This window comes from Onychomys torridus, chromosome 21 (assembly GCF_903995425.1).
Source record: "Onychomys torridus chromosome 21, mOncTor1.1, whole genome shotgun sequence".
In the NCBI taxonomy this organism is placed as follows: domain Eukaryota; kingdom Metazoa; phylum Chordata; class Mammalia; order Rodentia; family Cricetidae; genus Onychomys; species Onychomys torridus.
Genome location: NC_050463.1, coordinates 19927260 through 19948766, shown reverse-complemented (window position 1 = coordinate 19948766; position 21507 = coordinate 19927260). Strand labels below are relative to the sequence as shown.

At 49.0% G+C, this 21507-nt stretch overlaps 1 protein-coding gene across 1 annotated transcript in view; it reads right to left on the bottom strand.

Moving 5' to 3' along the window:
- Thada (THADA armadillo repeat containing) overlaps positions 1–21507 on the bottom strand; it is a 289455-nt gene that overhangs the window by 20866 nt on the left and 247082 nt on the right. Inside the window, 2 exon segments of the mRNA XM_036170461.1 lie at positions 15677–15808; positions 18728–18881. Of these exon segments, the coding sequence (XP_036026354.1) occupies positions 15677–15808; positions 18728–18881 (286 nt within the window).

Below are 21507 nucleotides of genomic sequence, written 5' to 3'. Positions count from 1 at the left end.
TATAATCCCATGCTGACTGCAGACTGAATGCACACCTGGCTGTGCATTCATACACACACTTGCACTCCTTGCTAGGTCCCTGCAGTTGGAGGGGACTGGAATGTATAGTATAGCTTTCTAGATGTACAAGTCCTGGCTGTCCTGGAACTCACTCTGTAGCCCAGGCTGGCCTCAAACTCACAGAGATCCGCCTGGCTCTGCCTCCTGAGTGCTGGGATTAAAGGTGTGCACCACCACCACCCAGCTTCATTTTCTTCTTTTAAATAAAAAACATTTGCATTTTATTATTTATTTAGTGAGCATATGTGGATGTGTGTACAAGTGTGTATATGTGCCATATGCATGTGTGTAAAGTCAGAGGAGACTTGTGGGAATTGGTTCTGTCCTTCTTCCATGTGGGGTCCAGGGATCAAATTCAGCTGGTCAGGTTTCCTGGCAAACGCTTTACCCACCTAGCCACCTCACTGGCTTCTACTCCTTCTTTGAGACTTGCTATTTAGCCCAGGTCATGCTTGAACTTGTGACAATCCTCCTGCCACGTGTTAGGATTACAGGCATGCACCACAATGCCCAGTATATTCTGTTCCTTTCCCAAACAGCAGTATCTCACGGTGCCTGTACATGCTAATTCATATGGATCTACACCATGACTTTTACCTTCTGCCGTCTATGAAGAGATTAAAGTTTATTAAATTCTTTGGTATACACTTGGGTTGGTTTATCTAAACAATATTAAAGGGCTCACCACTGTCCCCCCTGAACATGGAGGACCTCACAAACCATAGCAGTGTCTCTGTTGTTCAAGCTTCTCTTGGAAGCACTGGTAAAGGGATACCTCACACTTTACATTTTACTTCTAGGGGACTGCTTCCATCACACTAAGCAACTTAATTTGGAAACGTAGGTGTCAGTGCACTTCATCCTCTGAGTGTGTGTCCTCCATGATGCCTGTTCATGTTATTCTTTCCTTTTTATTTCTTCTGGTGCTGTGGACGGAACCTAGGAACTACTTGCATGCTTTACCACTGAGATACCTGCTCCCCTTAAGCCTACTTTCTATTTCTTTAAAATTTTTTTATTTTACATGTGTGGGTGTTTTGCCTGTGTATATATCTATGTACCACGTGTGCCGGGTACACAGAGGAAGCCAGAGAGGGTATCAGATCTTCTGGAAGTAGGTGTTGGGAATCAAACCCAGGTCTTCTGGAAGAGCAGCCAGTGATCTTGACCACTGAGCCATCTCTCCAGTCTCAGTCAGCCCCCCCCCCCCCCTTTTCCGAGACAGGGTTTCTCTGTGTAGTTTTGGTAGCTGTCCTGGAACTCACTCTGTAGACCAGGCTGGCCTTGAACTCACAGAGATCCGCCCATCTCTGCCTCCCAAGTGCTGGGATTACAGGCGGCCCCCCAGTGCCCGGCTCCTTACTCTCTTTCTATAAGCATTGTAAAGCTGTGAAAGTTTCACTCTGTGATCTGTGAAGTCCTCCTACGATCACCACCTATGTCTGCTGTTTGAAACACTCCGTTCTTGTTGCTGTTTACCTAGAGTAGTTCTAAGTATCCCTTTATTTCCAGAGGCTGTGTGATTTAAGGGGCATCCTTTTATTAAAGGACAGAAAGGTACATGTGTTCCCTTTAGAAAGACTACGTCTAGGTAATGTGCCCAGCCCATTTCCTTGCACACCTTGCAGCTAAGCATGATCGTGTTATTAAGTGGGAGCTGATGAAGTAAGTGGAGTGTGCCACAGAACTCTGGGAGAATCCTCAAAAGAAAGATGTTCTTTCTTCTCATGTGCAATGAATCTGGCCCAAGCAGTAACCTGGGAACATGGGGATGCGTGGGATAGTGAGGCAAAGACAAAGTTTGGATTCCTCATAACAGAGAGCTGCCATTCATGGCTCCCTCATTGTGAATCGTTATTTGGTTTGTCTATTACATGCAGATATCAGGATTACCAAATGCTCTATTAGATTTTTGTCTTAAAAAAAAGTGCTGTACCCGATAGTCCATGCCTGTAATACAAGCTGTTCAAGAAGCCGAGGAAGAGGGGCTGCAAGTTTAAGGCCTGTTTGTCCACAGTGAGTGCAGACTTCATGAGACCTTGTCTCAAAATGAAAAGTAAAAAGAATCCCAGGGGATGCAGATCAGTGTTGGAGTCCTTGCCAAGACCACACGAGAACCCATATTCAATCCTCAATAACAGCAATAAAAAAGCCTTCAACCTGACATTGTCATTACCATCCTTTCCACCAAGTCTAAATTCTTGTATCAGGTGGACTAGCAGTTGTTCTGGAAGGGCTGGAGAGATGGCTCAGTGGTGAAGGGCTTGCACTGCTCTCGCAGAGGACGCAGGTTTGCTTCCTGGCACTCATGCCAAGCTGCTCACAGCTGTCTGTAGTCCAGTTCCAAGGGATCTGGTACCTCTCGGGACCTTCATGTGGACTTGACTTACATGCTTGTACACACACACACACACACACACGCTCACTCTCTCTTAAAATGTTTTAAAAGGCTCAGCAAATCTGATGATAATTTATTTTCCAAGATCACTACCCCACTGTTTTTTAGACAAGGTCTCATGTGGCCAAGGCTGACTCTGAACTCCCTACATAGCAGAAGACGACCCTGAACTGAGCCTTTCCTCTTTACTTGACAAGTGCTGGGTTACAGGCATCCTCCATCAGCCGATTCCAGGAGCATCTTTTTAGGGTCTTGCCACGTTCTGTGTACTGCATGAAAAGAACCTTTACTGAGCTGTCCCCCTCCTTCTGATTTAGAGCGCTAGGGTGGTATCTGGGGTTGGAAAGCCAGCATGTGGGCTCTGGGGACACGGCTCAGTTGGTGCAGTGTTGCCACGCAAGCATGAGAAGAGTTTGGATCCCTGGCACCCATGTAAAAGCTGGATGCAGTGGCATCTGCCTGTCACCCTAAAGCTAGGAGGCAGAGACAAGAGGATTCCTGGCTAATTGGGGAGCTCCAGCTTTGGTGAGGGACCCTGTCTCAAAAACTAAGGTGGAGCATGGTCGAGGAAGATACCAGTGTCAACCTCTGGTCTCCATATGCACATTGCACACAAGTGTACCACCCCCTCAAAAGACACAAAGAGTGCTTGGCCACTGTAGCACACACCTTTAATCCCAGCACTTAGGAGGCAGAGGCAGGTGGATCTTTGTGAGTTCAAGACCAGTCTAGTCTACCAGAAGTTCCAGGTTAGCCAGGACTAAGAGAGACCCTGTCAACAAGACCTGAAGAGCAGTCTTTGGTTGGTATCTACCCCCCTCTCCTAGCTTCCTTCCTCTTCCTACCTCTCCAAACTCACCCTCCTTTCATCTTCCCTAGCTCACTTGGCAGGGAACTAAGATGAGCTCTAGTGAGCTAGAACAACCATGCATTTATCCCAAGCTACGCCTTGCACTAGAAATACCATCCTGTCTCCTCAAATCTCCCAACCCATCAAGTCCAGCACTGTCAAACACAAATAGTGGGGGTTTCATTCCCTGTTTTCCATGGTGATGGCCAGCCCCATCTGAAGCAAACCCTGAGACCAGCCCCCTTTCTCTCCAGGTGGCTGGCTGGCCTTGGGTCTAGCAGGCTGTGTCATTGGGCATCTTGCCTACTGGGTACTTACTTAAAAAACAACAACAACAAAACGAAGTCTGTGGCTTCTGGGGAATGGATGTTGTGAAATGGAGTTTAAAGAACTTGAGGTCTGACACTAGTGAACCCCCCCCCCCCCCCCCCCCCCCCGGTCACATGTGAGCGATGACTTGCTGATAGGAACGGTTCTTTCAAGGATGGAGATCAGCGAAGATTGATGGACAGGTCTGTTAAAAATGCCAGCACTGCTCGTAGCCAAGGTGGAAAGGTCAGGCAATTCCTAGATCTATTCTAGGTTGAGAGGGAGAGCAGGAAGGGGGTGGGAGGAGAGAAGGCAGGAGGTCAGGGTGAGTACAGAATGTAGGCAGGCTGGCCCGCTGGGAGACTTCCTGTGGACATTGAGTTTTATGCTGGTGTGTGTGAACCTATAACCCTGTATACAGCACAGGATGGTCAGTGAAAGCCTGTGCCCCCTGCAGAGCTCTGCTGCACACACTGAGGGAAATGGGGCAGGATGACTGGATGGATGGAGATGGAGGGGCGTTGTCTCAGAAAGACAATTCTGCTTCTGAGGGCTCTGACCACTCGCTGTGTGTTGGGAAGCCACCAGAAAAATATCCCTGCCAGTTTCTCAGAGTCAAATCCAGTTTTTGGCCAGAAGCTATTCATGTTTGGATGGGTCTCTTACTCTTAACTCCTGAAGGGTGAGGGAGGAGCAGAGGCCCAGACTAGGTTCTGGGTGCAGTGTGACACTGTGCATGACCACCTCCTGCACTCACAGGTGCAGAGCCAATGATTTCAAGTGTGGCTGTATAACCACAGCTTCATCTTCAAAGTGTAGAAACAGAGCGTGGACTATCAAACAGGTCTCCCATCACTTCACAGGCTGGAGAGGTCTTCCATCATCCTGGCCTGGTGGCAAGGCTTGTAATACCAGGGACTTTCACTCTCTGGTATGACAGGACTGAAGTACTTGGGGAATCTGGCCAACCCAGCCTGCAAGGCTCACTCTGGCTTGCAAGGGGCCACTGCGTCTACTAGGAGGCTAGGCAGGAAACCTGACCACCTCGAAGTCCACAGCCATCTTCATCTCCAAAAGCAGAGTGCTACAGAGGCCAAGTTACGGCCCTAGGCAGCCACTCTCTGTGCTGGTGTGCCAGCTAACCTGCTGGTGCTGGAAACCTCTGTCCTTCAGAAGCTCCTGGTGTGGGTGAGTGGATGAGTCTCCTGCTGGAGAAACACCAGAACTGAAAAAGGAAACCAAAGAAGACAGAATGCTGAGGTCTGAAAGGCTGTGTGGAAAAGGAGGTTCAAGGAACTGCCTGGGCCTTAAGAACCCAAGACACGTATGCAGGCTGACCCAGGCCAGCCCAGGCCAACACTCACACACACATGAAGTGGGTATAGGCAAGGTGAATCTCAACGGATCGGGGACTCTACCTACTGTTGGGTCCTTCCAAAGTATGCCTCTGCCGTGCCTCTCCCACATCTCTAGTCTTTAGACTAAGTGCCACCACCTACTTAATTCTCCTCGTGGTCAATTCTAACTGCATGCGGATGTAACTGCAAGGCTTGTCTTGTAACCAAGCCTTTGCATTCTGGGTGGTGGAAGGGCCTGAGAAGTAGAACAGGGATCCACATTGACATTTATGAAGATAGTGACAATTTTTCAATCAAAATTCTTACATGATTTCCCTTTCTCATAAATGTGGCCGTGTGAGTTACTAAGATAAACACAACATGGATGCAAGCGAGGTGAAATCTGCTGTCTGTGAGTGGTACCACACTGGAGAGCAGGGGCTCCCAACAGCCAAGGCCAGGGGCTCAGTATCACGCATATCTGAGTCCCCAGCTGTGCATGTGTATGCTGTTGTCTCTCTTCAATACTAGGACTCTGAAAGGACGTGAGAGGTGCACATCTATTTTCTAACCCACCTCCCCATCACATGGAGAAACAGACTTTTGCTGAGCATGCGGGCACTTGGCTCATCTGACAGTCTTGGGGCTCTGGCTGGGACCTGTAGAGCATGAGCAGGTAGGTCTTGGCTGCTAAGACTGAAGGGGGAGTGATGTAACTACTACAGTGGCCCTGCTTCCTTCCTATCGCCACTGTGCAGATGGAATGGGTCTGGACTTACCATCTTGAGCCACATGAGGGACAGCACACATGGAAGCTGCAGCAGCAGGGAAGAAGGTGGGGGCCCCTGATGACAGGACCAGCACAGCAGCCTGCTGGGTCGGCTGTCAGGGAGCGAGGCCACAGAGCTGTGTAAGCTGCCATGAACTTGGTCTATGTTACAGACATCAAATCCATAAACACCAGTGGCTTCAAGCTTGAAACTGGAGTCCACGTCAACATATGGCTCATTGGTTCTCTCTGGTATTGTCATTACCTCTGCTGGAGGTGAGGGGAGGCAGGAAGATCACAGTGGGAGAGAGGAGCAGAGAAGATAAGCCACTGCCAAGGTCAGCTTTTTGACTCTCACCATGTAGCTCTAGATGGCCTGGAATTCCGAGGTCTGCCTGCCTCTGCCTTCCAAGTGCTGGGATTAAGGTCATGTGCTACCACACCCAGCTAAGAAATTCATTTTGAAAAGCTCCCTCAGTACACTCGCTGAAGATGTCCTGTCCTTTTAGACACACAGGACACCTGCTGCCTCAGAGAGCTAGCTAGCCAAAGCACAGCCTCTAGGACCCTGTCCAGTGACCAGACATAAAGACACATCCAAACTGCTGTCCTGTGTTCTTTATATATGTTGGGATTCTGCTGTGCTCCAGCTGCATGACTGCACATGTGCAGTTCAGGAGCTGGACAAGGGGTCTTGAGTCTTATGTCACGCAATCTGCATTGCGCATGTGTGTCGTAGCTCCATAAGCCCACCTGTGCCTTAAAGAGCCGTGACTCAGACCCCACCCTCTCTCTCTGTTCTGTTCTCTCTCCCTCCCCACCACCTTTCTCTCTGTCTCTGCACATGTTCCTTCCTCAGGCCTGGTCTCTTGTCCCCCCACCCCCCTTCCTCCTAATAAGAGCTGATACTGACACTGGGATAGTCATGTCGGTAACCAGCGCCGCTTATCATTCTTACAACACAGAGACCCCGAGGGACACTAGGTTTACAATGACAGCACTGTCTGAATGCACACTCGTACTCCCAGCATGGGCCCAGGTGAAATCCTCTCTGAAGCATCATAACAACAACCACTTCCCTTCATTCTGCTCTGCTTTGAAGACCCCCTGTCATGTGGGTTCTCAGTCAAAAAAGGGGCGTAGGAAGAAGAAAGCCCAGGCTAGCCTACTTCAACAGGCCATCTGAGAACAGGATTTGGAGGTTGTGGGTAGGATCAAGGTTTCCAGCGCTCAGACGGCACTCTTTACTTGCATAATGGCAGACTGTTAAAGAATAAGGGCTTCAATATGGCCCATGAAGGCCAACTCCAGGGCTTAGCTCTGAGCTTGTCAAACCTCAGGCTGTATAATGTTGCAGCAGCATGGATTGGACAACTGTATGGTAGTTTTGGGAGAAGATATTTGGGGCTGAATGAACTCAGGGGGCCAAGGACATGTGTCTGCTCAGACACTAAGGAGGAATTGGGGGAGAGCTGCTTACCAGCAGGCTCCTAGCCAAATCAGGAGAGAATGAGACCAAAGCCTATCTCCTTCACCATAATTCCTTTACCAGTTTAGGTTCAAAGAGGAAAGGCCTGGGAGAAGGTGAAGCCAGTAAAACGTTTGCTGTGCACACCTGAGGACCTCAGGTGATCGCCAGCACTCATGTAAAAGAGCCGAGGAGCACAGCAGCACGCAGCTGTAATCCTGGCCCTGGGAGCTTGGAGAGACAGATGCCCCAGGCTCACTCCAGCCAGCCTAATGAGATAAGTAAGGTCCATGCTAGTGAACGACTGTCTGAAAAAGAGCTGTAAATGGTCCTAGGTCTGCAACTGAAGAAGGCGCTTGCTGGGTGAACAGAGAAACGAGAGAAATGCTGTGTCCTGTATGGAAGCCGTCACTTGCCACATAGAAGGGAAGCCAGGGAAGGAGGGCGGAGCCAGGAGCAGTGACTAGCAGGCACAGCTACCCTTTGCTAACTGGGACAGTGAGACCCTGCCAGCCGAGTCAGCACCAGATGGCTTAAGTCCTAGACTGTGGGCTTATCGCCGCCTACAGAGGTCAGTCACCTCAGGGTCAGTGAGATTGGCTGTCAGGAACAGCATGGGGAGAGGCGAAATAATGCAAAAATGGCCTAGAAAGGAGCTTGTCTCTCTCTGGGGCTTAGTCACTGGGAGGCCATGGAAACAATCCTATCACCCCAGCAACAAGGCTCAGCCAGAGTACTCATGGGCACCTGGAACCCTGCTCCCAGGTAGATGTGTTAGTTTGTATCTGTTTCTGTACAGCATGGGAGCCAGCTGCTGGTGACGCACTGTCTGAACACAGGTGCACGTCAGGGGCCCAGGCTCCCTAGGAACAGCGACAGACGGGAAGGTCAATGTGGTATGTAGTCATTGGAGCTCCACTACAGTCCTCTACAGGCGGTTGGGGAAGGGGTGGAGCCTCCAGGCCATCCTGACTGATGTCTGTGACTTGAAGAAATTAATGAGGAGACAGAGGCCATTCCTTCTGTGGCAAACTGCAATTCCTCCCTTCCTGGGTCTCCTCCACCAGAACTCCACGACAAGAAAGGAACACCCTGGCAATGGAGGCAATGGAGGAGGCCCAGAGCTGGCCTTGGGAGGGGGTTGTATGGAGGGAGATGCTGGCTTCATAGAACACTCTCTTATTCCACCCAGGCAGCATTTTTCTTCCCTGCCTCTCAGCTCACCTGTCCTAGGAGTCTGCACACAGAAATGCAGATGTCTGTCACTTTCTCCATGAGAATCAAGGTGTCTGGGAGGCATAAGGTCTGTGTTTCAGACTCCTCCGTATCCCACTACAGTGTCATTTCCTCTCCTTGCCTTTAGGTCCCTCATCTGCAGGTCACAGCTATGACCTTGCATCCCTGTGTGACACCCCCCCCCCCCCCGACTGGAGGACAGGAACACTGCAGTCTTTGGTTCAGGACTGCCTGCCGTCTCTGGAAACGACTCTCTTCTCCCATTTGCCTTGGCTCTAGCCTCCACTCTACACTCTCGGCATCTACCTTTAGACAAGGAATTTGGATATGGTGGCACATACCTCTAATCCCAGCAGAGGATGTGTTTATGAGGATGGAGAGATGGCTCAGTGCTTAAGCGTACTCCCTGGTCACTCTTCCAGAGGACCAGGGTTCAGTTCCCAGCACCTACATGGTTATTCTACACTGTAACTCCATTCCAGAGAACCACAATACCCTCTTCTGGCCTCTGAGAGTGCTACACACATGGTGCACAGACATACGTGCAGGCAAAACACCCATATACATAAGAATACAATAAAATAAAAATTTAAAGTAAATATTTATTTATAAATAAATAAAAAAAAAATCCTCTGCAAAAACAGCCAGTGCTTTTCAACACTAAGCCCTGTGTCCAGCCCCAGGATGGAAGTTCATTTATGAGCACACACCCTGGGGAGGCCTGGCTTAGGGACTGCAGTCCCCCGAGGAGGATGGGTACACCTTTAGTCCCTAAGCCGGCCACCTCTCCATCCTCATAAACATATCTTAAAAAGCCACCCTGCTTGAGAAAGGAGGGGTGACAAGGGAGAGAACAAGTTGGTCTGGATCTGCCACAGCCCAGACGTTGTAGATGCTAGACCAGTCCCTTGGTGAATTAGTGTTTCCAGGAAGCAGGGGGCCTAATGGAGCTTACAGAGTCTGCTGGGACTGGCATCTCCCACTTCAAGGCAACTTCTTTTCTCTCTGTTCTTTTTCTTTCTTTGAGACAGGATCTCTCTACATAGTCTATTCTAGAACTCCTATGCAGACCAGGCTGATCTTGAACTCACAAAGTCTCATAGAACAATTTCTTAACAACTTAAAATCCAAAGGGCTTCATCTCTCCCTCATCAGGCCAGTGTTGAAAACACTAAATCCTTATTGTTTTGAACTATTTTGACTGATACATTCTTCCCATCCATCCATCCATCCATCCATCCATCCATCCATCCATCCATCCATCCATCCATCTAACCAACCAACCAACCAACCAACCAACCAACCAACCAACCAACCAACCAACCGATTACACAGTGATTTTTAGTGGATGCCAGGGTCTGAAAATCAAAGCAGGGAACAAAGACAAAAATCTACTCTCTACAGCAAATGGGAGGCTGGAGCAGGACTGCCAAGAGTTTGACACCAGCCTGGGTTATGTAGTGAATTTTAGACCAAGGCAGCCTGGGCCACAGGGGGAGGCCTGTCTGAAAAACAAAACAAAAACAATCAAACCAACCAAGCAGGATCAATAAGAGTGCCTGGTGCGTAAAAGTAGCTGCTGCCATGCTTGATGACTTGAGTTTGACCCCAGTAGAAGGAAAAAACTGACTCATGCAAGGTTCTTTGACCTCTGCCATGTATGCTGTGGTACACTTGTATATGCACACACACACACACACACACACACACACACATACACACAAGACAAGTCCTACTCTTTGGGAGCTGCTGTTCTGCCGGGGGTGGTGGTGGTGGTGAAAACAACAGGAACTAAAAACTGCAGAGACTGAAGACAGCAGGGGAGGGTCAGCCACTGACCGGGTGTGCACCACAGTCTGGAGGGCCGGGCTGAGACAGGCATGGGATTATGGGTAGGCAGGCACAGGAAGGAGGTACAGGAAGGCCAATGCAGGAAGAGCAGCGGGAAGAGCAGCGTGTGCAGCGGTGAGGTCCTCAGGCTGGTGTGACAGGCCTAAGGAAGACCGTGGTACCTAGAGTGGTAGGAGAGAGGTTAAGAGAGGGGTCGGGTAGGAGGGCTGTTGGTGCTGCTCAGGGGCCAGGGTAGGGAGGTGGGCAGGGAGCAGCAGCATGGACAGCTCTGTCACGTGAGCCCTCTCCTCAGGAGCCCCATGGACAATGTAGGACAGGAGGAGGCATGAAGCACAGGCTGATGGACCTGAAGAAGTCCAGGGGGAGAGGGCAGGGCTCTAACACCAGCACGGGAGGGAAGACTGAGGACGGGCTTTGTGAGTGCTTGCTGAACGGTGGACATGGCTGACCTCATCGTTTCTTCCTTCACATATGCAGGATGCTACCTTCAAATGGAGTGGTTCTTAGCTTCTATGGTCCTCCTCCTCCTTCGATTTGTTTTTCAATTCCATATGTATCGGTATGTAATTATGTACACATGAGTGCAGGTGCTCATGGAGGCCAGGGGCTCTCCCTTAAACTGGACTATAGGTGTGAGTGAGCCTCCTGGCTTGGATGCTGGGGACTGAATTTGCATTCTCTTTAGGAGCGGTATGCGCTCTTAACCTCTGAGCCATCTCTCCTGCCCCTGGTCCCTCCCTGAAAAAGACTGATGGCACACGCAGAGGACTGATTTGCAAAGCCTTGACAGACAACACACCTGAGCAGATTAGGAAGAACCTACAGGAAGGCAGAGGGAGGAGGGAGGAGATGCTTGGAGACCCCTTCTGGGCCCAACCCTGCAAAATGCCTGTGAGCTGGCAGGAAGGACACAAAACAAGAGTCGACCCTCAGGTCTGAGGCTGGTGGGCAGCCTTCAAAGATTGGCAGTGGAGCCACCTGTGACTCAGCATAAATCTCCAAAGGCCCGAGGCTCTGCTGACTGAGCTATCTCACCATGAGGCCAATGCGAAATGTCACAGTGACCTAGTACTCTATCTCTCTACTCAGGCCTTCTTCCCCGATTGCTCAAGGGTTGGAACATATGAGGAGTGTCCATCTTTCATGCTGGCTCACTGGCTCTCTGTGGGTGGCAATGGTGCACACATGTTATGTGTGTGTTAGGGTGGTGATGGGAGAAGAGCACTTTGCGGGGAGTTGAGCAAGTGTGGGTTTTCCCCTCCTTTGTTGCCCAGGGCTACAGGGCTGTCTGAGCTTGCTTTATACAATGCCCCCTGCCTATGTTCTAATCTTAAATGCTTACCTCCCATATTATGCTTCCATTCATTCTTCTGCTTCTCTGCTAGGACTCACTGTGATTCTACAGTTTTTATGGGCTATCACGCCATGCCTAGGAGGTTCCTTCAGGGTCTCCCAGTTAACTGTGTCCATGGCCTCCACGATCTGAGTCCCTGGGAGAACAGGGCCTAGGAGAAGGTTGGCAAACTGCAGACAGTGAGGGTCTGCTACAGCTTGTAGAGTCTAGCTCCTGAGTACTGGGACTTCAGGTGTGTGCCACCATGCCTGGTTTACATGGCGGCAGTAAGCAAACCCCAGGGCCTTCTGTGTATTATGCAAGCATTCTATCAAATGATCTGCATCCACAGCCCCATGTTCTGCTTCTTTTTTTAAACGTGTGTGTGTGTGTGTGTGTGTGTGTGTGTGTGTGTGTGTGTATGCATGCATGAGTGTCTGTGCCTGTGGAGACCAAAAGCAGGCATCAGATCCCTCAGAGCTGGAGTTTGGTCAGATGTAAGGTACCCGAGATGGGTGCTGGGAACTGACTCATTAGGTCTTCTGTAAGAGCTGTATGTGCTCTTAACTGCTGAGCCATTGTTCCAGGCCCTCCGTTCTGTTTTTTCTTGGTCTCTTGTAGCCCAGGCTAGCTCTGGACTTACTATATAGCTCTGAACTCCTGATCCACTTGCCTCTGTCTCACAAATGCTACAACTATAGGCATGTACTGCCATACTTGGCTCTTTATAATAATTTTGACTCCTCAAAGAAGATCTTAAATAGTCATATCAGTTAATCACTTAATTTTGTTGTATAGGTACTGATTTGGGAAGTAAAATTAATCACATGTATTTTTACGAAATCCAAGGTGCATTTGGGGTAACTGACTGGGAACAAGCTAACTAATTAAAGCTGAGTCAGGCATGGTGAGTGAGTCAGGTTCACAAACACTTGGGAGGTAGAGGCAGGAAGTTCAGGAGTTAAAGGCCAGCTTGGGAATCATGAGACCATGTCTCAAACAAACCAAAACAGAAAAGAAAAAAGAAAACCAAGCTGTATAGTGTCTCTACATGTCATGAACTAGGCAGAAGAGATGAAATGTAAGAGTGCTCCTTGGTCTGAATGAGGGCACCATGCAGTGACATACTACACAATATGTGATATTGCTAATATCTTTGAGTTACATGCATCTGACTCTTTTGGATACAAGCATTCATTCAAAATGAGTTTTTAAAGAAGGATATGGCAAGACAGTGTAATCTAATTTAAGGGAAAAAAGCCACCATAGGAACTGAATTCATTCACTTCCCCCACTCAGATTTTGGTAACTCAGGCTGGTCAAAAATGACCTTGAACTTCTGATCCTCCCGCCTCCATCTCCCAAGTGCTGGGATTGTAAGCATGCACCACCATATCTGGTTTATAGTGGCGATGGAACCCAGGGCTCTGTGCATGCTAGGTGAGCCCTCTACTACTGAGCCTAACCCGCTCTTTCTGTCTCTCTCTCCCTCCCCCCTCCTCCCTTTCTCCTTTCCCCCATGTATCCCAGGCTGGCTTTAAACCTGACATGGAGTTGAGGATGACCTTCCGCTTCTGATCCTCCTGCCTGCCCCTCATGATGACGAGGGTAGCCATGGTCATTTTATGTGGTACTGGAGAACAAACCCAGGCTTTCATGTATGCTAGACAAGCACTCTACCACCTGAGCTGCACCCACATCCCAGACATCTGGGGGGAGGTATTTTATGTGTTATGAGTGTTTTGTCTTCATGTATGTATGTGCACCAAGTGCATGTCTACAGAGGTCAGACCAGAGTTAGGCACCCTACAACTGGAGTTATAGACGGTTGTGAGCTACCACATAGATGCTGGGAGTTGAACTTGGGTTCTCTACAAGAGCAGCAGATACTCTTAACTGCTGAGCCATCTCTCCAGCCCCAAGCTATATTTCTTGATAAACCAATCAGATGGTCTCTCAGTATTTATTGTATTGGGTCTTTTCAGTTGTAAAACTGAATTGTGATTGTCTAAAACACACTTTATTTCAAAATCCTTCCAGGAAAGATGCAAGTCCAGTGGCCCTCTTACATTTGTACACATAGGCTTTTCTTCTGAACCCCTAGGGTGTTAGCTAGCTCCAAGAGTTATGTCTTGGTTACTTAACAGTTCAGCACCTATCTCCTAAGAGGGCACTATGCTCTTATAAAGCACAGAGCAGTTATCAAATCCAAGAAATCCAATATCAACTTTACTGTACAGATGATAATCCTGTGTGGCCTACTTCCCTGGAGGGCGCTCACCCTCCTGTGTAAGGGGGGTCTGTCCACTCACCTCTGCCTGGTTGTTCTTCAATTCTTGCTTTTTTCTCCAATCTTAACTGTCGCGTGCATGCGCGCACATATACACTTTTAGATAGAATCTAATTCTTTAGCCCTAGCTGACCTGGAACACACCATGTAAGCCAGAGCAGCCTTGAACGGTCAGCAATCCTGCTTCCACCTCCCAGTGCTGAGATGACAAGGTGAACCTCTAGACCCAGCTTCTAAATCCTTTCTGTCCATCAGGATGAGCAACACAAAGTTTGGTAAGGAGGCTTTCTTAGGAAGACTTATACAGGAGTTTAAGATGCAGAAAGGTTCAATATAAAATTAATGATCTCGCTTTCTTATGAATTACAAGTAGAAGGAAAGTGAAAGTGATAATATATTTGTATCATAAATGAACTGGGAAAACTGAAAGAAAAAAAAGAGAGCAAAGCCTACAATTTTAAAGATAAGAGAAAACCACTATCTGAATTCACTGTGAAATTCCTGTTTGCATCTTAGGCAGAGCAGGTCCCTGGAGAACATGGGTATTACACGCCCCCAAGAGTGCTGTGTACTTGCTGTACCTTATAAGGATCCTCCTAGGAAAAACTGTGTGTGCCAATCCTCACGACCTGGGGTTCGAGCCCAGGACACACAGTGGAAGGAGAACTGACTCTTACAAGTTATCCTCTGTACACCCCACCCGCCCCTGCTGGGATCACTCACGTGGAAATGGTCTGCAGGTCGGCACTGGTGTGCAGAACACTTGTGTACACCACTCAGAGCTCCCTCTTGGTGCTTCACTGAGAGGCCAGGTTGGTCCTGGCTGAACCTGCCTTGGAGTAACATAGCAGCAAGACTGTGCAAAAACTAGCTCCTTCCCTACATGCAAAGGAAAGCGCACACAGCATAGCTGAGGTCCCCACAAGCTCCAATAGTGCAGGAACTTCCTGTACAGACCCGTATAGTGCTTCAGAGTAGTCCTTGCCTGCGGATACAGTTACAATACTGGATAGCTCTGTCCTCTCCTGTTCAGCTGTCCATATGGGCAACTTCTCTGCACAGCTCTGATTCCTGCCTCAGAATGGCATTCATGCTTCTCATCAGGGTGCCTGGCCCAGAAACATCCTGCAACACAGGCTGAAGCATTCTACACCCATAAACATAGCCCCTGTCCCAGATGGTCAGCTTACCCAGAAGCATGTGACCTTGCTTCCATTCTAACTTGCTTCTCGTCCCTTAGGCCAGCAGCCCATGTCCTCCCTCAAGAGGAGTTCCTTTTTGCTTCCCTAACACCCAGATGAGTGAGTTTAGCACTACCCATCCAGACCTCTGTCCTTCTGCCTGACTCCTGTCTCTTGGGCTATGTGGTTACAAAAAAGGAACAAAGGCACAGAAAGGCAGAATTCAACTTACACATATGAAAACGCACGTAGGAACAAAATGACGGGTCAGGATTCCTGGCTTGTGTAACCATATAGATAGTCAAGATCTGCCCTAATTTAAAACTTAACAATGCAAACAAGAAAGGATGCTGTATATTAAATTTCTACATTTGAAAACAACTTTCTCTAGGAGGTTCTAAGTAGAGTCCACAGAATATAGCTGGCAGACCAAATCTGGGAGGTGACTTGCTTTTGTTCATTTGCCTGTGGTTCTGGCAGGTTCCCCTTACAGTGATAAGGCTGAGGAAGAGACTGAATGGTTAGGCAGCCAAGTGTGCCAATCCTGGTCCTGAATCAGTAAGGGAAGAAGATACAAGGTCAAGAACAAGGTACCTGTTGACTGGCAAGTGTTTCCTTGTGACATGGCTGCTGTCACAATCTCAGCGGCTGCCTCTCTGACGGTCTGCTCCTCACTCTGCAGAAGGGTAAGGACACACCTCCAGAGAGAAAGCGTGTCCTGCAGTTCTGTAAAGAAAATCATGTCAGGAATTCATGTCATCTACAGTGTCACTGACAAGCATTTAGTAAGACTACTTCAACCACATTATGAAGAAGCCACAGCCATTCCTTTTTGGGAGGGGGTGTTACCGTAAGACAGGAAAACCTGAGGATCAGACCAACACTGGAACAGAGAGGGACCTGCTGGGGGAGCCTGGAAACATCTTTTGTTGTGGGAGGAGGAAGGACAGAGTCTCCATAAGGTGCTGACTGGCCTACAAAGTTCTGGAAAACTCTCTGAAGTGCCATAATTTATGCAACAAGAATGTTTTTCACATGGTTAATCCCAGCACTCAGAAGGCAGGTAGATCTCTGTGAGAGCAAGGCCAGCTTGGTCTACATATAGAGTTCCAGGACAGCCAGGGCTACATAATGAGACCCTGTATGGAGGTGGGGGCTTGAGCTACAAGGTGAGACCTTATCTCAAAAAACCAGAGAGTACTTTGCAGACTACGAGAACTTAACCAATTCTGAAAAGCAAAGTATTAATCAATATCAGGTTTGGGGGCAAGAATCCAAAGTGGGGAAGGCCATGACAAAGGGCCTGTGTTACATGTCCCTGGGGCCTGTTTTCTGCTGCCACTGGCCCTTGGCACGGGTTCTGCTGGTTACCATATGGTACTGATATGCACAAACAGGCTGAATCTGCCCTGAGCAGCATCGAGAGCCATGAGATCTAGAATACAGGTAAAGAGCAGTCACAAATGATGCTGGGTGGCTGCAGGAAAACACTGAAATGGACTCCAGGCACACATTTTAGGAGGTCTCCTTAGAGAGCAATGGCAGAGCACCACCCGCTGCCTCTAAAGGAGCAGTCTGAGCTGAGGCCCCACCCCCTTTGCCAACAGCGCCATCTGGAGTTTAGATCTCTACTCCCAGATCAGCTTTACATTTTACTCCTCCTTACAGACTCTATGCTTTTTCAATTTTTGAGACAGGGTTTCCAGCAGCCCAGGCTGCCTCAGATTCACTCTGTAGCCCGAGACGGCCTTGACCTCCTGATCCCCTCCTGCTTCCACCTCCCAAAGGCTGTGATTCTGGGCATGTGCCGCCAAAGACTCCATCTTGAGTTTTCTCAGTTCCAAGGTCATCTGAACCTCTGAAACATTCCCCTCTTTAGTCCCTTTCAAGCTGTCCTCGAGTCTCTGGCTGGCTGCTGCTCTTGGTGAGCTGTGGCCACTGGCCATCGCTGATCCCCTTCCTTGTTTCTGGCATGCCATCCCTAGCACCAGCAGCTAACACAAACCAAGACTCAATTCCACACAAGAATTTCAGGTTGTCTTACACAAATTCTACTTATTGTGAGTGACGGAGTAACCAAGGTTGTTGAGAAAAATGTGCTGCAGAATGTACTGGGCTTCCTGCGAATGCCTGACACAAAAGAAGGAACATACTGCCTTAGAGAGAAGGTTTCACTGTGCTGTCTATCTAGGCCAGTTTACCAGCGTCAGCCTCTCAGGTAGCTAGGACTGCTGGCACAGACCACCACGCCTGACCTAACCAGAGTTTATTAGCCTCATGGCTCTGGGTTCAGTGATTAAATCGTAACCACAGGAGGGCCGTTGGTGACGTCACTCAGAAGCAGGGAAGGGACAGCAAGACAGAGGCTGCACAGGTGGGCACTCACAGGTCTCACTTAAACTTCACTGTCACCACCTAAAAACTGATTCTTCCCCTAACCTGGAAATCTGTCACCACAACAATACTGCAAGCTCATTGCGGGCTGAGCCCCTGCCTGATTCTTGAGGCCAAGCATGAAAGCAGTCAAGAGAAACAGGAAGTGATAGGAAGTGACTACATGCAGAAGAGAACAGGGTCTGGGCCAGAGCCTGGCTCTGTGGCCCTGGGTTTCTTTAATTAAACCCTGTATTTACAAATCAAAATAAACTCCAAAGCAACACAATAAAAACATGAAATAACACCTCCATGCTCTTCATCTTCTGAGGCTCTCCTCAGACTCAATCTCCTTCAGCACCGTTGGCACGAAGCTTTTCCCTAGATACTGCTCTCTAGGCATGAGAGTGAGGGAGAAGCCCAGTTCAGAAACCAGCTCAGAGTTGCACAGCCATTTGACTTTGGAATAGCGCCTTTCCAGGGTTGATTTCAAGTTCATTCAGTAGTGAAGGGAACCAGCAGCCCAGTGGGGACATCAGACAAAAGCCTGGAAGCCAGCCTGGCCCTTCTTAACCTCAGCAGCATGGAGTCCTGGAGAGCACTTCCCTTTGTCTATTAAGGAAGTCCTGGCTTCCTGAAGGAGGAGAAGGTTGGGCTGAGTCTTGAAAGGCCAACAAGTCAGTCAGGCAGAGTTTGTTTATAGAGAGCTGGATCCTGAGGATGACAAACAGGCCTGAGGAAGGAGTGGCAGATGATGAAGCAGGAGTGTGGGCCAGGGATGAAACAGAAAAGCAGAAAGAGTGGAACAGAAAGGGCCTAGTGAGCCATGTTAAAGGATGTGTGGATTTAGTCTGGAGACAGTGGGAGCCCACTCAAAGCTCTGTAGCAGCGGAGCATGGTGTCCCAGTACTTGGGAGCCAAGACAGGGGACTTCTCAGGTTCCAGGTTCTCCTGGGCTACACAGTGACACTGTCTCAAATGAGAGTTTTTAATAATGGACTACCAAAAGGGTCACATTTACAGACAGGAAAGTGCAAAGCTCCTGGGTGCCCTGAAAAAGTGCACACAGGACAGCTTCAGAAGACAGAAGGGAGAGAAGGCAAGCAGCTGTTGGTGACAGTCACAATAGGAACCGGGACAGAGAATCCTGGAGACATGGAAAAGCGTCACACATGCTGCCTTTGACCGTGTTCCCTCCTTTAGTCTGGGCTCTCTAGCTCTTCCCGTGTTAGCTGAGGCGCGTGCACTGGGCACCCTGCTCAGCACACTTACCAAGAATGGGCTGAGGATTGGTGAGGAACAGGGGCGCGGTGCTCGTGAGGACTTCAGCAGTAGCCAGTCTAGACGCAGTGGGAAGATGGTCTCCACAGGAACAGACAACCAGCTGGACCCACTGCCTCAGCTCAGAGGCTATGGAATCCTTATTCTGAGAACACAAGAGGGGCTCATGAGTGATCTCCAATGGGCGAAAAGAAGGAAGGAAGGCTCCAGGCAGCTGTACCTGCAGCCCCAGACAACAGCAGCAGCTCAGTGCTCTCTCTAAGCAATGCCCCACTGTTTTTGATAACAAGAGCTTTATTGGTACATAATTTACGTTTTTCTTTTAAGACTTTAACTGACACTTAAGACATGTACATGTCTGTGGCACATCTGTGATACTCTGACTTGTGTGAGCTTTGTGTGATGTACAGGTCAGAGTAAACACATTCCCTTCTACAGTCAACTTCAGAGCACTTGCCCACGAGGAGAAGGGCCACGCCTTTTCCTACCATGCTCTGTCCCTGTCCCTACCCCATTCTTTACTCTCCGATCCTATGGGTTTGCCTAACTGGGCATGCTATAGAAATGAGGCCACATAACATGCAATCTTCTGTGAGCAGCTCCTTTCTCAACCACTAAGGGTTTTTTTCCTTCTAGGCAGGGTCTCCTATAGCACAGGCTGGCTGTGAACTCTGGACTCAGATTCCGCCTTCTATTTCTCCAGTGCTGTGGGATTCCAGGTGTATACCACCACATCTGAAAGATTAAGGTTTCTAAGCTTCATCTCTTCCTGTTCACGGTCTAGTAATATTCTGCTCTGAGTTCTGGCTCTTGGTTAATTTTAGCTTTTGTACTCATTTCTCACTTTTCCTATAAAGGCGACTCCCCCAAGGTCATGTGAGCTCATGCTGCTGCTGTGACGAGTTACAGGACAGTGCCCCGAGAGGTGACGAGAGTAGGCCTGTGACACTGAAGGATAAATGAGTGCTGTTATCTCCAGGCGGGCTAACCCTTATCTGAGTAGCTCTGCTGCACAAGTGGGTTCTTCTGTTTGTCTGTCTGCTCCCTTTCTTCATGCCTTCTCACCACATGCCACGCTCTGCCATGTCTGAGGCACCGTCAGAGAACCAGAGGGCAGTCTCCCGACACCTCACCAGGAGCTGAACCTCTAGCTGTACCACATGAGCCTGTCCATTCCTCTGAGCTGCGGGGCAATGGCTCTATGGATGGAAACTGACGTTCTCTGCTGCCGACCGCAAGGCCCAGCTCCCTCCCCAGAGCTCTGGTAATGTGCTTCTCCATGTCCTTCTGCAGTTCCGTGGTGGCGCTTTCTCTCCCTAGACAATGTTCCAATTTCACGGGAAGATGCTTCAAGTTCCCAACAGCTACCTATGGAAGCACTGGTGAGGAGCGGCTGAGCTGGTTTCTCGGGCGGACTTGCTTCGCCGTCTAGACTGCTGCCCTCGAACTCGGGGCTATTGTGTTTTGCTGTCGCTGTTACTTCCTGAGACAGTTGTCTTTCTATGTAGCTGTGCTCACAACTGTGGTCCTTCTGCCTCAGCCCCGGGAGTGCTGGAGTTACAGGGGTAGGCGTGGGTTGGTTGTAGTGCTAGGGAGGTTTGGAACCCAGGGCCTGGAGCCTGCTGGGCAAGTGCTTTTCTTTACTGAGCTATGCCCGTAGACGTATTTCTCTTTTAAGCAAATCATGTCTTTCCATATCTCTTCTACACTTCTTCTTTTTAAGATTTATTTATTTATTATGTAAACAATGTTCTGTCTGCTTGTGTGCCTGCAGGTCCGAAGAGGGCACTAGACCTCATTATGGATGGTTGTGAGCCACCATGTGGTTGCTGGGGATTGAAGTCAGAACTTTTGGAAGAGCAGCCAGTGCTCTTACCCTCTGAGCCATCTCTCCAGCCCCCATCTTCTATACTTCTAAACACTGTTTCCTTTCATTTATTTTAAATTTTTGTATCTCCTAGTGGCCTCTGACCTAGGTTTGGCTCTCAGTTGTGCCTCTGAATGACAGAGCACGGCATCTGCTTCCTTGCTTGTTAATGCTAACACTGAGGTTTTACCCTGGCCTAGCCTTGGGTAATCTAATTTTTGTTTCTTAAATTTTGTCTATTTATGTATGTTATGTATGAGTGCTCTAGCTGCACGTATCCTTGCAGGCCAGAAGAGGGCATCAGACTGCGTTACAGATGGTTGTGAGCCACCATGTGGGTGCTGGGAATTGAACTTGGGACCTCTGGAAGAGCAGCCAGTGCCTTTAACTGATGAGCCGTCTCTCCATCTCTCCAGGCAATCTGACCTGTAGAAACCTCCTCTTTCTAGCCTTCCTCAGTCCTCAAGCACTCCCTTCCCCCCTGGGATCCTGAGTCCTGCCAGTGACTCGGCATTCTCTTTGTCCATTAGCCTGCATTCTAATGTGCTCATCTCGGCATCTCAGCATCTCTCCTGGACATCATGCAGAAGCCACCATCTTTGTCTCCACCAGCACAGCGAGGAAGGTGTAACTGTACTGCCCGCTCACTACCTTGAGATGATGCCGTCTCTCTTTTCTCTAAGTTTACAGAAGGCTATAACGTGTTCTTATTGCTCTCATCCTGCCTTTCTCATCTCCTTCCATCTCTGCCCCCTCTTCTTCCTTACTACACTTTCCCATACCAGGTTTTGTTTCCTTTGTGTTCCCCTGGGACTGATCAGGTCATCTGTGTTGTGTGGCCTTGGTAATGAAGCTGCTGACTGGAGTCTGGTAGGTTCACTAGTGGTTACACAACTTAAAATGA